This window comes from Manis javanica, chromosome 2, assembly GCF_040802235.1.
Source record: "Manis javanica isolate MJ-LG chromosome 2, MJ_LKY, whole genome shotgun sequence".
Lineage (NCBI taxonomy): Eukaryota > Metazoa > Chordata > Mammalia > Pholidota > Manidae > Manis > Manis javanica.
In genome coordinates this window covers 128,668,662-128,683,926 of record NC_133157.1, presented here as the reverse complement: position 1 = coordinate 128,683,926, position 15,265 = coordinate 128,668,662, and the positions used below count along the sequence as shown (strand labels likewise).

Here is a 15,265-nt window from a genome sequence, read left to right as displayed (position 1 = left end):
ATGAGTTCTGTGTTCTTTTTCCTACATGAGATTTGACTCAAAGTGGGGAGATAAGGCTACATGTGTTGGAGTAGTTTTCACTCACAACACTCCTGATACCAAATCTGCGGGCTTTCCCACCAACAACCAGTTCCCTAGCTCTCAGAACAACCGAGCGTCCTGTGATTCAATTCAGCTCTGATGCTGTATACTTGGAGTTAGCGCAGACCCCACAGGATAAGGACTCAGTCCCTTAAGACTGTCCCCACCTCAGATGTGAGTCAAAAGTTTTAGATGCCTAAGTACCCACTCTTCTGTCCAACATGGCTACAGTGTTGGGGATTCCCACAACTCCCTCCCCTTCAAGTTTGATAATTTGCTACAATGGCCAATAGATTTCAGAAAACTGCTTTACTTGCTAATATCAATTTGTTACGGATGATACAGCTCAGGCACAGCCACATGGAGGGGAAGCATAGGGCAAGGTAAAAAAGGGTAGGTATGCACAGAGTTGCCATGCTCTCTGAGTGTTATCAAGTTCCCATTATGATTGGTTAAATCAATGGCCATTGGTGATTGAGCTTAATCTCCAGCCCATCTTCCCTCACTAGAGGTTGGGGTAGGTTGGAAGGGCTGAATTTCCAACCCTCTAATCATGCCTTGGTCTTTCTGGCCACTAGCCACCATCCTGAAGCAATCCAGGGCCTCAACCACCAGTCATCTCATCTCATTAGCATGCAAAAAGCTCATCACTCTAGAGATTCCAAAAGAGCAGTGTGCCAGGAACTGGGGACAAAGACCAAACATATATTTCTTAACATACCACGATTAGCCACTGACCAAGTCCACAGGGCAGAAAAGATGCCAGCTAGAAGGAAGAAAGGCCCAGCCACCTCAAAATGCATGTCCTCTGGCCTTATATGACTCAAAGCAGGGCAAGTCTGAGATGGACAGTCTCTTGGTGTACTTTATCTGGCTTTATATCAAATCTGCCTTCAATGACACCTCAGTTCATGGAGTAAAGAGCATAACCACTGCGTGGAAGGTCATGGCAGGGAAAAGGACAGAGGAAAAGGGCTAGGAGGTGATCTCTCCAAGCATGGAGTCTGAGACTCAACATCCCTTACATCCTGCTCCTCTCACACACCACATTCCCAGGGCCATGGCACAGGAGCTGAAGTCTGTATCCTCATAATCCCAATCTCTAGCCATGCAACAGTATTGCCAGAAGGCACAGCCAGGGCCGCGTTCCCAAGCCAGCTGACAATACTGTTTGACCCAACAATTACTTCCTTCTTCCAGGCAGCGGCTCCCTCCGAAAGTGGGGAATGAGTTTGGACTATTGCTCATAGAAGACAGCAGGCTAAGAAGTGGATTTTGACTAAGAAATTATTGAAAAAAAAAAAAAACTAAACACCAACACCACTGGCTCCGACTTTTCAGTTCACCTGGATGGCATTTTTCACTACAAAGAAGTGGGTAAATTGCCATTTGCATGACTGCTTTATATATTAGGTCAGGAGAATGTTCCTAACGTCTTTTCTTCAAGTTGTAATACACAACAACACTCCGCACAGGAACTCGCTAACCGGGTGGAAAGATGACCTGCCTTTTGAGAAGGTGAGCCCACCACATCATAAAGCCCCTCTCAGGTGCCCGCCGTTACGGGATAAAACGGGCAGTAATGTGAGGAACGATGTCCTTCCTCCTTTCTCTAGGTTACAGTCCTGCAAGTCCCACTCTTCGGGTTATTTCTGACATATTTACCGACGAGTGTGTGTGAGGTACTGTTCTAGGTTCCCGGAGCACAGCAGTGAACGACAGGGAAAGACAAAATTTGTCAGAGGTGGTAAGTGCAGGGGAGAAAACTAAAGCGGGACAGGAGCCCAGGGAATAGGAGGATTTTGAACGAGGACGGCTGGGAGGCAATCAGGGATGTCCATGGGGGTTCCTCCCTCCAGCCCTCATTTAGTTTCAGTTCCAACCAGCCAGCCATTGGAGCATCCGCTGGGCCTGAGGACATTAAGTGCGGTGAAGGTCCCAAAATCCTTCCCGGAACCCGCCCGGGACTCGGTACCCCGCTCCCGCCCCAGGCCCAGGATTCCGCGCGCCCTCCCGTCCCGGGCTCAGGGGGCCCGCCCCCCGCTCGGGAGCGCTGGGGTTAAGCGATTTCCGCAGTCCGCCCACCGCCGTGACGCGCCAGCTTTTGCCCAAATATGTCCCTTTCCCCCTCCCTCGCCCGGCGCCGGCGGGGCCGGCACTTGGAAGTCCCCCCGGCCTTAGGGAGCCGGGCGGACCCGGCAGAAAACGGCGCTCCGCGATGCCTTTTCGGAAAGGTAGGCGGCCGGGCGGCGCGTAGCGACCCAGACCTGCGGGCAGGTGCGGAGCGCGGGCGGCCGGGCCGGGGGCGAGCCTGCGCTGCGCTGTCCCTCTGGCCGCTTTGTCTCCGTCGCGTCCCAAGCGCCGCTCGCGGCCGCCGCCACGTGCCAAGAGCTCCGCAGCGCCCCGGGCGCGGGGCGGAGAGCGGGTTCCGGGCGCCGGGGACCAGCCCGAGCCGGGAGCGCGGGGCGGGGAGCGGGTTCCGGGCGCCGGGGACCAGCCCGAGCCGGGAGCGCGGGGCCTGTTCCCCAACCGCCGGGAAGGGTCTCGCCGCCCTGTTCGGGGCGGGGTGCTGGAGGCCCTGCTGCTCCCATGTCTCTGTAGAGCTGGCTGGGACTCCAGGGCCACCTCGGGTCTAGGCTAGGGAGGGAGCCCCAGTTTTACTTCCCATTCCGAGCCGCTTGGTTCCTCCATTTCTCTAGTTGCGTGGAGAAGGGGCTTGGGCTCTGGTGACCCACACCACTCAAAACTCAGGGCTCCCCAGGCCCACCTGGATGCTCCCTTCTGGGTACCCAGGGACTGCCCGCTGCCTGGGTTCTCTTTTCCTGCCGTTTCTTCTTTTCTCTCATAATTCAGATTGTCAGGTTAAGGCTTCCGTTGCAGGTTGCTCGTGATGCCCTGCTGGCCTTTGTCCCTCAGAGACTGCTAAGATATCATTACTAGCACCTGGTTGTGAAGGAGGATGGTTGACACTTCATCTTGTTGGGGATAGCAAGAAGGAAGGTGACAGCTAAGAACAGGGACGAAGAGGCCTGTCCCACTTCAGCCAGCAGCTGACGAGTTAGTCCCATGGTCACTGTCCTCCGTGTCTCCATCATTGCATATATAATAAGGCCACCTTGTCACTCGGGGCTCAGAGCCCTTGCCTCACCCCGTTGCACTGCTGTGAGAACCGTCATTTATTCCTCTGCCTGCTTGTTTCCTTGTGGTCTCTGGAGGCAAACTCCTAGAAGGTGGAGATGCCTGCCTGTGTCCTGGTCACAGCACTCGGGCCTTAGGCAGCAAGATGAAATAATGGGGCTGCTGAGTGAATTTATGTATGAAGATTCCACTTTATGACAGCATTGTTACATTACACAGGACAAACATTTGCAAACTGCCAACCAAGTTGATCTTGTTGTTGTTTTAATCTGAAGGGAACATTGCTGCATGAAGAGGAAAATTCTGCCCCTCCATTCTGTGGATGCCAGTTCCTGGAGGTCCTAGGGTGTGGAACATAGTTGTTGGGTTTCCTGGAAGCTTTAGTGCCATTCAGGGCAGGGACTCTGGAAGGCTTTGCTCGAGCCCAGGACCAGACTTCTTCACTTTATTGAATTGTGATCTCCTATTTAGAAGTAAGCATGAGTGGAAATACAGCACAGGGAGACAGGGTGAGGGGACATCACTTAGAGTGCCCAGAGGTGAAAAGATCAGCCTGTGATGGGGTGCAGCAGCCATCCCTAGAACTGTCCAGATGGACTAGACTTTGGTGCATACACTCATCTATATTTCTGTGAATGTTGAATCATCTAAATTATTCACTATTCATAAAAGTAACTAAAAAAACAGGAAACTTAAAGACTTTACTAGTCCCTCCCCAAAATGAAAAGAAGCCAGATGGGGGCCTTCTGTCTCACTAACCTCTGGAAAGCTCCTTGACTGCTGGTTCCCTTTCCACACCGTGTTTCTGTATTGTGACACATAAGATTTTGGCATCAGCTTAGCAAGGGCCTGGCAGGAAACACATGGCACCCTCTCTTGTATAGGGCAAGTTGAGAAGAGTGTAATAAAGGGACAGTTGAAAAGGTGAGGATAGGGTATAGGAAAACTGGAAAGGGGAGCACAGAACCAGGTGGAAAGGGTTGAGGGGCTCGACAGTCACTGGAGCCTGTGACCTGCTCACAGCCGAACCTTCCCAAGAATACAGGCAGCTTGTAACCCTGCAGAGAGCAACTGGGCATCAACAGCAAGCCCCACATTCCTCCCTTCCAACCGCATGGCACTGGCAGCCAGAGGGCCATTGATGGCCTATTGAAGTACATGCAAGGCTGCCTGCTGGGACCCAGAGCTGGGTGGGTTTCCCTCCTGTGGAGAGGGGATCTGGTGAGACAGACAAGTGGCCCCAATCCTAGGTGCTGGGTGTGTGCCTTCAGCATGGGAAGAATGCACTGGATGCCTACTGAACTTAATTAGGGCAGAGCCTAGTGACTGCTGGCTACGCCATTCATTTGTTCATTCATTCATTAATTTGTTCATTAACTAGACTGAGTGCTTGCCATATGCCAGGCATGAAGGAGGTACTGTTTAAAAAAAGATGGACCTGGCAGTTCCCTCCCTGTGGTTAGACCTCCTAGTCTGCCTCTGCCATGTGGTCCACAGTGCTGTGATTATGTTAGGCAGAAACCAGGCACATGAGTGGGATGAACGGTGGTGGCTGAGATTGGCCCAGACAGCAGCTGACAGTGACCTTCCTGGCTGGCCAGCAGGTGGGGATGAAATGCAAGGAGTAGCATCTCTTCTTAGGTTCCAGGGTGACAGTGACTGCAGTTGGATGCTCAGCTGAGCTGCTGGAAGAAATAGGTCTGAAGAATTGGGCTTTAAGATTGGCTTGTGTAAGGAGAAAGGAATGTCCTGAGTGAAACATGGTGGAAACTTGGGAGAACAAGGTGGGCAGGGAAAACAGGCTGGTCATTGGAAGGAGGCCATGGCAGTGGTTAAAGCTGGACTGAAGTGTGGCTCTCATCAGACCCTGGGTTTTAGGACTAAGTTCTCAAGGTCTCTTGGGTCGAGAAACCTACACAAACTCCTTCAGACAGCAGTGTCCCAAGTATTCCCACACATCCCTACCTCAGAAGGGACAAGGGAATAGCGGGTGGGGTTCTGATAGTAAATCATAACCAGAAACCAGACTAACACTAATGCATTGCCTTCCATGCACCAGGTGCTGTAAGTCTCTACCCTCTGAGGAGTGGGTGTTACTGTGTCCATCGCAAAGATAAGGGAGGCTGACGGGAGCCTGCAGCTTGTCTACATCCAAACTGTGCTAAGCTGGGACTGAGACCTCTGTATTCTGCTGCCCAGCATGGCCCAAGCTGGTAGGACAGGACAGGATGGGTGCTATGACTGGTATCAGGCAGAAACCACATGTTAACCTGAGTCGGCAAAATCACAAATATGTGACTGAGTCTCTGTTGCAGGTGGCTGACCTGCAGGAATCCCAAAGGTGTTGAGTCCAGTGGGATGGTGTAACTTGTTTTCCCCATATTCCCTCGCGCCCTGGAACCTTGTGCCCAGCAGGGGACTGATCAGCTCACCGGGTAGCTGTGGCCTGACAGGTGGCTGGCCTGTCGGCTCCATGACACCCACCTGGGGTGATGAGATCAGTGCCTATGACAGCATCGCCCAGGGCCATTGCATGTGCAGGCCCACTTGCGATGGCAGCAGCTGCCTCTCAGATGCAGGCCTCTCAGGTGACTGAGTGTCTCCATTTGTCTTCTAGTACTGCCATTACCAGCCTGTAAATCCTTTCATGTTAGAAACAAGTAAAGAGATTTAGCTGCGATTTTACTGACTTAAATCAACATTTTTGGACCCCAGACCTGGTACCTCTCCTTTCCCATCCCTGGTGAGAATGTGGAGAGCAGGTCCTGAAAAGCTGCTCTCCGGCAGGGTGTCAGGCCACAGCTGCCCGGTGAGCTGATCAGTCCCCTGCTGGGCACAATCCCAGGGTGCCTTTGGTGGGCTCCTGTGCCCTGCACGCCTTCTGCTCCAGGTGTTGGCAGTTGGCAGGCTATGTTCTGGGGTGTTCTCTCCTCCCTTGGGGCCTGGAGCCTTCCTGGGCAGAAACGAGCTCTACCCTTGACATGAGTACCGCATGCTCCCTAAGGAAGGGGACTGTGTAACCATATGGATGAGAATGCCATGGCACTGGGGTAAATACCCTGGCCTGGGAGCTTGGATACCAGGTGGGGATGGGTCCATCCATGTCAGTAATTGGCTGAATGATCTCAAGTAAGCCACTTGAGAGCACTTGGCCTCAGCTTACCTATCTGCCAAAGGGGGTGAACTAAGATTCCCTCCAACTCTGATCTGAGATTGAAGCTTTCCAAGCTGAGCTAAGATGGCTGCAGGAGGCAGAAGGGATTCCCTCCATGCCCTTATCCAAAGACTGCCCTGGGCACCCTGGACTGAGCTTTCCCGGCATCTCCAGGTGAGAGGCGAATGAGTAAGTAATGGCCTTGCATTCCCTGGCCTCTGTGCTCCTCCAGCTTTGACTTCAGGACTGAAACTTTGCCAAAAGGAAATCAGTGTTGGTGTCCAGCTTCGTGCCTTTGTGCCCCAGTGAACCAGCCATGCAAGGGGTGCACCCCCTTGGGCAGGTGTGGGCCAAGAGCCCTGCTCTCCTTCCGAGTGTGGGTATTCACCAGGAGCAGGTCCTCCAGGGACTGTGCCACACACTGGCCCAGGGGGTCAGGGGAAAGAGCTAATTTAATGCACAAACCAGAAGTGTTATGTTATAATCTTAAGCAACTTGAAAAATGCAAATATGTTAAATGCAAATAAACAACATACAATTGCTCGTCATTTCATGAGCTGCAGAGGAACAGTTCCACAAATCCCTCCCAGTGGTCAGGACAGTGGAGAGACAAGAGGAAGAAGGACCTCATGGAGGAGCAGCGCCCCCGTTCCTGAACAGCTCCTGGCTGCATCTTGTGTCCAGGGACTGAGCCAGGGGCCTGGGCCCAGGGACGTCTGCAGCCCTTGGTCAGGGGCCAGGCAGGGACATCCCGGGAGCCGGCTGGTTTACTCCCTACCTGGTCTGTGAGCAGCCTCCCCAGATGTCACTCTGGAAGGCATCTGATGCGACAGTTCAGCAAGCATGTTTTCCCCAGCCTGTGTGTTAACAATCAGTTTACCAGAAAGAGCCTCTTGTGTCCCTGTGGCCTTGGCCAGGTGAATAGCAAGCAGGTCCTCTAGAATTGTGACCCCTGGCCCTGGCTTTCCCACCATGCTGTGTGGGATGCTGAGCCATGCCTATGCTCTTGAGGAAACAACTGTGTTCTTAGGGCTGAATTACTTTGGTATTTTGACTGTCTGCCTGACACATTGACTGCCAACCATGGGTCGGATTAAGGAAGCTGTCCCCTAAGGCTGTTGTCATCATCTAGGGGGGTTGGGGACTTGGGCCAGTCCCCTTACAGGATGCAGGATGAGCAAGGTTTCATCAGTCAGTGGGTGGCAACAGCTTAGAGAGGTGCCCCCAAGGAAGTGTGGGCTTTGAAGTGGGAAGAGAGAGAGAGAGAGAGAGATGCATTTTGATGCAGATGGCTCTAGAGAAAGCCTGGTTCCCAGCACTGTGCCCACATGACTATTGGGGCAGCCAGGTGCTGGCGGGAACAAGGGGTACATAAGCATAATTTCTCTAAGGACAAAACTAGACCCCTGTGCCTCTTATTCCTGGCCACACGCTTGGATTAGCTAGGGAGCTTTTAAAAAGTGATGTGCCAGAAATTCTGATTTAATAGTTCTGGATTGATGCCTGGATAGAAATTTTCATCAAACAGTACTTAGAATATACAGTAATACACTCTGATATTTTCTAGCCTATTACATTTCATTAAAAAAGTCTGGTATGCTTCCAATAAGCCACTTTCAAAGCCATTAATGGGGAGTAACCCAAGATCTTGAAAATGCTGTTCTAGTTTGGCAGCTCTTGCTGCAGAGGCTCAGAAGCTGGGACTGCATTTCCAGACTCCCATGCAGCTAGGGTTTGGAGTGTGATTTACGGTCTCTGGCATGATGTGGGTAGTCCGGCTTTGGGGCCTCTGCTGGCAGGCACTGCTGTGCTGTGGAGGCATATGACCTCTCTTGGGGGGCTTTCTGAGCCAGGCAACCATGGGAGAAAGCAGTGAATCTGGATAAAGGGTTGGAAGCCCCACAAACAGCCAGCTATCTGTAAGGGCCACATTTCTCTGGGGACAGTCACCAAATAAACATTTTGGTAAGAAAAGGAGGGTTATAGACTCAGTAGCTGAGAAAACTTAGTAGAGAAGGCAAGAAACACAATTGGATGTCGTCAGCTGCCTCTGCCTGCTGGCACCTACCCCAGCCTGCCACATTTCTTCAGTCACTTCCATAAGCCCCTCAGTCATGCAGCAAACGTGTGTCCAGTGCCTCGGAGACCAGCTGTGGGTGAAGTACTGAAGGTGCAGCAGCGAACAAAACAGACAAAAAAAGCCTTGTGGGACTTGGGTTCGAATGGGGACAGGCAGACCATAAGCAGATAAGTGAGCAGATCTAGAATGTGCCATAAATGCTGCAGAGAGAAGGAAACAGGCAGGAGGAGGGAGAGGGAGAAGGGCTGAGGGCAGGCTGCTGTTTTATATGGGATGGTCAGGGAAGGTTGCATTTGAGTCCTGAGGGAAGGGAATGAGGAGTGGACCATGCAATATCTGAGGGGACTGTTCTGTCAGGGGGAAGTGTAGGTGCAAAGGCCCTTTGGCCACATGGAAGTAAGCAAGGGTGGAGCTGAGTGAGTGTGGACACGGGTCAGATCTTGCACATGGAGTCTATGGTGAGGCCTTGGCCTCTTGGAGTGAGGTGGGAAGCCTTGGAGGGTCCAGTGGACGCATGGCGAATTAACTGTGTTGTAAGTCATACATACAGTATTTGACTGTCCTGAGATTAGGCTGTAGGATTAGAAGGGTGAATCAGGAGGACCAGGTCAGAGTCTGTTGGTGAGCAGAAATGTTGGCAGGGCAGGTTATTAATGGTTGGATTCTGAATCTGTTTAGAGATGGAGATGGCAGGATTTGTGGGTGGATTGGATGTGGAGTGGGAGAAAGTGGATCATGGATGACTATGTAGCTGCTTCTAGCCAATAGGTAGAGATTCTGGGAGCCCTGATTGTTAACAGCTGCACCCCCACTAGAGGTGGAGCTTACAGTGAGTGTTCAGAGCTCTGTAACTAACTACAAGAATGGCAGACTCCCCCAGAGCTGTTCAGCTTCTGCTCGTGGTTCAAAAGGACTGGGACTCAGAAAGTAGCCTTTGAGAAAGATCCATTATGATCCAGGTCAGTTGCCAGACAGACGCTTCTTTTAAGAAGAAACTGGTGTTCAGAATCAGGATTGATGATTATTGTCACAAATAAGGGATTCTTAATGTTTTGGTGTGGTTTACATATTGGCACTAAGCATGGATATTTTCCAAGCTTGCAGGGAAGCATTTGGTATGTTTTCTATGTTGTCAGTGGTATCCAATTACAGTTAAACTTCTGTTCATTCCTCAGGTTTCTTAAACTGTGAAGGGCTCAGTTGTGGGGCAAGGAACACCCAACTCCAGGAAACTTCCTCAACAAACTCAGCCCAGCCATTAGCTGACCAAGTCAGCCTCCAAACAGGGCACCTCTTGACCAGGCTTGCCTGGGATTTCCCTGAGTTAGCATGGAGAATCACCCAGGAACCTCAGTCCCAGGCAAACCCAGACAGTCGATGACCCTACTTCGGCGACCAAACCCTTAAGTTTGATGACAGCTGGATGGCCTCATTTTAGAGAAAGAGGTTTTAAACTTCAGTAATGTTTGAATAACAAAAAGGAAAGAAATCGAAGTTAATTTTATAGCCCTGGGCTGCAGACTTGAAACTCTGGAGTTCTGTCAACAGATGTGTTAGAAATTTTTTTTAAAAAAATTATCAATTTTCTGGCTCATAACAACAGGAAATGTGCACATTGTCTGTTTTCTGTGTGAAAAATCTAAAACTTGAATGTCATCCCTTTTATGATAAAATGAGTCATTTAGTATCCACTTCACCAGGAATCATGTTTGCTGCTGTTACATCACTTCCATCAAATGTATGTGGAGATACATCATTATATCAGACATAAATGGAGAACAAAATCAGATCCACTTCGAGCTGAAATCAGATTTTGTACAAATCCTGATTATATAAAAGCTTTTCATTTAGTCATTTGAATGTAGCAAAAGGTCACGTCACTATTGCTTCATAGAAAATGGATTTCTTAACGGTATAAAACTTTAAAAGTTTCATTTTGGAATGCACACCCCTACACGCATGACAGCAGCATCATAAACCACACGACCCAGGGACACACTGTACTGAGCAAGGAGGCAGCCCTTTTTTCACTGTGGCTGTGTTCCTTTTTTCTGGCTTCTGTTAAAAATAACCGAATGGCTGCTAAGACCTCTTAAAATAAATCAGGCAGTATATAACGTCAGGATATGAGGAAAGTTGACCTCTTCAGTGACCAGGAAAATGCAGATGGAGACCACAGCATGAGATGGGATTGTGCCCTTGTTTGGTTGGTGGAAATGAAAGAGTTTGATACTTGGTAGCAAGTGTTGGCAGGAATGTGGAGCGTTGCCTGATTGCCTGATACTGCGCGGGCAGGCAAATTGATACAAGTGCCTGGGAAACAGTTTGGGATTATTTTGTGAAGCTGACATCCACATACCCTATGACCAGCTGTGTCATTCCTAGGTGTATTGTTGACAGAAACTGATGGATAAGTAAACTGTGGTATATGCAGACAGTGAAATACCCTTCAGCAGTTAAAGGAATGCTACATACTACGACACAGGAGAATGTATGATTTCACTTTTATTTAATGTCCAGAAAAGGCAAATCTGTAGATGTAGAAACTACATTCATGGTTGCCTAGAGGCTAAAGGAGGTGGGAATTGTGTGTGTGTGGAGACAGCCAAAAGGTCCATTGGGGTGACAGAAACTGATGTGTACACAAGTCTGTAAATAGCAGAAAAATGTTGAATTGTGTAGCTTCAAATGGGTGAATTTTTTCTCAATAAAGCTGTCCCAAAAAACAAGTAAAAATAATTCATCATCCTTCACAGAGGCTGGTTTCGCAGCCTTTGAAAAGCTAGGCTTTTGTCTCTACTTCTGGATAAACAGAAAAACAAAGCTTTTACAGACTTTCGAGGTGGCTGGATGGCCAGGAGGAATGGCTGAGGCTGGGACCTGGGCTGCATTTCCCTCCATTGCTGCTGGAGGATCATCTTGTCTTGCGTGGGCCCAGCTTTGAGGCAGTGGTGACAGAGGCTCCTGACCCAGAAGTTGCACCCGAGGCAGCACAGAGACCTCAGAACAGGTCAGGGAGGAGAGACCTGTTTTCTTGTCCTGTGATGTCCCTACTTGTCATGTGGCCTCCGGTGGGTCACTTTGCCACTCTGGCCTTTCATTCTCCCACCTGTAACATCAGTTACCTGGGTTAGCTCTTCCACTCTTACATTCTCTGAGTCTAGTGATTCCCTTTAATCTCTCATGTTGTCATGATTGTTTTTCAAAATATACATTTGATTTTTATCCCTGAAAGCATTATGATGATTCTTAAGTTTGATTTGGGTTACTTACAGTGTGTTTAATTATCTCAGTGGGTATTCATGAAAGCCTTTCAAAGTTAATTTTAATTAATAACCCTTCATCCTCCCCACAAAACGTGTGTGAAACTGAACGCTGTAAGAGCATACGTGGACTCTAATTTGAATTGATCTTCCAGGTCAATCTCCTACTATGTAATGGCATAGCTCTACCCTGTTCTGGCCTCAGTACATCTTACATCTTTAGTGATTTCAAAAAAGTGGTTCATAGCAAGGCCCAACTCACTGTTTTTTGTTATTGGCTTACATTATACAATTTTTAAAAGCTGAGGCGTTATATATATATACAGTAAGTGTGCAAATCCACTGGATATACTGGATATACTGTGTATATCCATTTGACCAACACCTGGACAAGCTATAGAATATTTCCAGTGTCCCCAGAAGGCTCCTTGATGCCCTTGCCATTCAAAAGTGATCCCAGCAGTAAAACCTCTATTCCCATCATTATAAATAAGTTTTGCTCGTCCATGAACCTCACATGGATGGAATTAATACATTATGAATCTTTAAAATGTGGCTTTGGTGCTCAACATTCTGATTGATTTGTCCATGTTGTGTGTAGAAATAATCCAGTTCATTCTTGTTGCTATATAATGTATTCTTTAGTGTTACAATTTGTCCCTTCTGTTGTTTCTGGTTTCGGGTTATGATGTCCAGAGCCCCCATGAACTTTCTGTTGTACCTGCCTTTTGGTGGATAAGAGCATTCATTTCTGTGGAGCTGTGGGTCACAGAAGGTTTAGATGTATGTAGGTTTAGCTCCTTAATCACTCTGGCTGTAGATGATTTTCTCCTCTGCAAAGTAGAGATTGTTTTGTCTATGATCCAGAGGAAAGGTGCTGTCTTCCTTAGGAAAAAATTACTTTTTGAAGATCCCCTTCCCCACATCTTCCTTACTGACTTTGCTCCTGAAAACATTGTTCTCCAATTGTTTACATTTTTTACAACTTCCTGGCATGCTTTTCCTTGTGCACATCCCCTCCCCCCCAACTTCCTCAGCTCTACTGTGCTCATCAGCTCTCTCCTTTGATGTGTTTGCACCCTAGTCTTCAAGGCCCAGGTCAAACCACAGCTGCCTTAAAGTCTGAAAGCTGGTGTAATCATGGTTTTTGTGCTATCATTTATGTTCATCCCATCTCCCCAACTTGACTGTAAAATCCCTAGGCAGTGCCCCCCCCTGTCCAGTCTAGCACCTGGTGGTAGTTGATTGATAACTATACATTGAGGTAATTGATTAATTAATGGGAACATTAATATTTCAGTGCATATAAGAATCTCATTCTCTTGAGTGACCTCTTCTTGAACAGATCTCCCTGGGCAAGGGAAACAAATGCAAAAATGAACAAATGGGACTATATCAAGCTGAAAAGCTTCTGTACAGCCAAGGACACCATCAATAGAACAAAAAGGTATCCTACAGTATGGGAGAATATATTCGAAAATGGCAGATCCGATAAAGGGTTGACATCCAAAATATATAAAGAGCTCACACACCTCAACAAACAAAAAGCAAATAATCCAATTAAAAAATGGGCAGAGGAGCTGAATAGACGGTTCTCTAAAGAAGAAATTCAGATGGCCAACAGACACATGAAAAGATGCTCCACATCGCTTGTCATCAGAGAAATGCAAATTAAAACCACAATGAGATATCATCTCACACCAGTAAGGATGGCTAACATCCAAAAGACAAACAACAACAAATGTTGGCAAAGTTGTGGAGAAAGGGGAACCCTCCTACATTGCTGGTGGGAATGTAAATTAGTTCAACCATTGTGAAAAGCAGTATGGAGGTTCCTCAGAATGCTCAAAATAGAAATAACATTTGACCCAGGAATTCCACTTCTAGGAATTTACCCTAAGAATGCAGTACTCCAGTTTGAAAAAGACAGATGCACCCCTATGTTTATCGCTGCACTATTTACAATAGCCAAGATATGGAAGCAACCTAAATGTCCATCAGTAGATGATTGGATAAAGAAGATGTGGTACATATACACAATGGAATATTACGCAGCCCTAAGAAAAAAATAAATCTTACCATTCGCAACTACATGGATGGAGCTAGAGGGTATTATGCTCAGTGAAATAAGCCAGGCGGAGAAAGACAAGTACCAAATGACCTCACTCATATGTGGAGTATAAGAACAAAAGTAAACTGAAGGAACAAAACAGCAGCAGAAGCACAGGACCCAAGAATGGACTAATAGTTACCAAAAGGAAAGGGACTGGGGAGGACGGGTGGGAAGGAAGGGATAAGGGCAGGAAGAAAAGAAAGGGGGCATTACGATTAGCATGTTTAGTGTTGGGGGGGCACGGGAAGGGCTGTGTAACACAGAGAAGACAAGTAGTGATTCTACAGCATCTTACTATGTTGAAGGACAGTGACTGTGAACGGGGATGTGGGGGGGTGGGACTTGGTGAAGGGGGGAGCCTAATAAACATAATGCCCTTCATGTAATTGTAGATTAATAATACCAAAATAAAAATAATAATAAAAATAAATAAATAAAATTTAAAAAAAGAATCTCATTCTCTGGCTTCAGGTTATTTAATTCTTTGCTTGTGATTGCAGATTTGAAGTACAGTAGAATCTTCCACTTAAGCCTTAGAACAATCATATGCAAGGGTGATTAGGGAAGCCCAATCTGCTGACGAAGGCATAGGAACCTGGAAAGCTTGCCCCTTTTCCACAGTCACTTGGTTTTGCAGCTGACTGGATCATAGAACTCCCCCCCAGCCTCAAGGTCTCTATGTGTAGGTGAGCTTGACTTTTTTGGGGGTGTTGTCTTTTATTTTATTCTCCACTGCACCTTTCCTATGTTCCTCCCCCTTCTAACAAGTCAGACACTTATTTTTTTAAAGAGAGACTAGTATTGGTGACACGCTGCTTTCTCCAAGTTGCTTAGATTGTGTCCTGTTATTCCAACTGGGAATACCATCCATCACAGTCAGCTGGGGTGTCTGGGTGGATGTTAAAAATGAATCAAAACCCCTGAGAGGGTGGCCCTGGACTATGCAAGGTAATGAAGCTCAGAATCTTTGGGGAGGTTTCAGAAGTTTTTCATTTCTATTAAAAAAGTTACATTTTTCAGAAAAGTTGCAGGAATGACACAGTGAACAACCCCTGTAATCTAGACTCACCAGTTGCTGCATTTTATTATGTTACTTTCTCAACTAGTTTTGTTGCTATTGAACCATTTGAGAGCTAGTTGCAGACATTAGGACACTTCATCCCCAAGAACAAGCACATTCTCTTAAATTATCACAGTACAGTTATCATCCCAGTCGGAAATTCCACATGGGTGTAAGGCTGTTATCTGTTACCAGTCCACATTTGGATTTGCCCCATTATCTCAATAATGACTTCCACAGTTTTTTTTTTTTTTGATCTACGATCCAACCAACTGTCACTCATTTAGGTGTGTCTCTTCAGCCTCTTTTTACCTAAGAGAGCTCCCCAGCCTTACTTCATCTGATTCTTCATGATGTTGATATTTGTGAAGATCCA

General features: G+C 47.8%; 1 protein-coding gene across 1 annotated transcript in view; it reads left to right on the top strand.

Annotated features, from left to right (window-relative positions):
- Positions 1-2,048: 2,048 nt before the first annotated feature.
- PFKFB3 (6-phosphofructo-2-kinase/fructose-2,6-biphosphatase 3) overlaps positions 2,049-15,265 on the top strand; it is a 78,970-nt gene continuing 65,753 nt past the window's right edge. Inside the window, exon 1 of the mRNA XM_073229373.1 lies at positions 2,049-2,315. Within this exon, the coding sequence (XP_073085474.1) occupies positions 2,300-2,315 (16 nt within the window). The 5' untranslated portion in view covers positions 2,049-2,299. The remainder of the gene's footprint in view (positions 2,316-15,265) is intronic.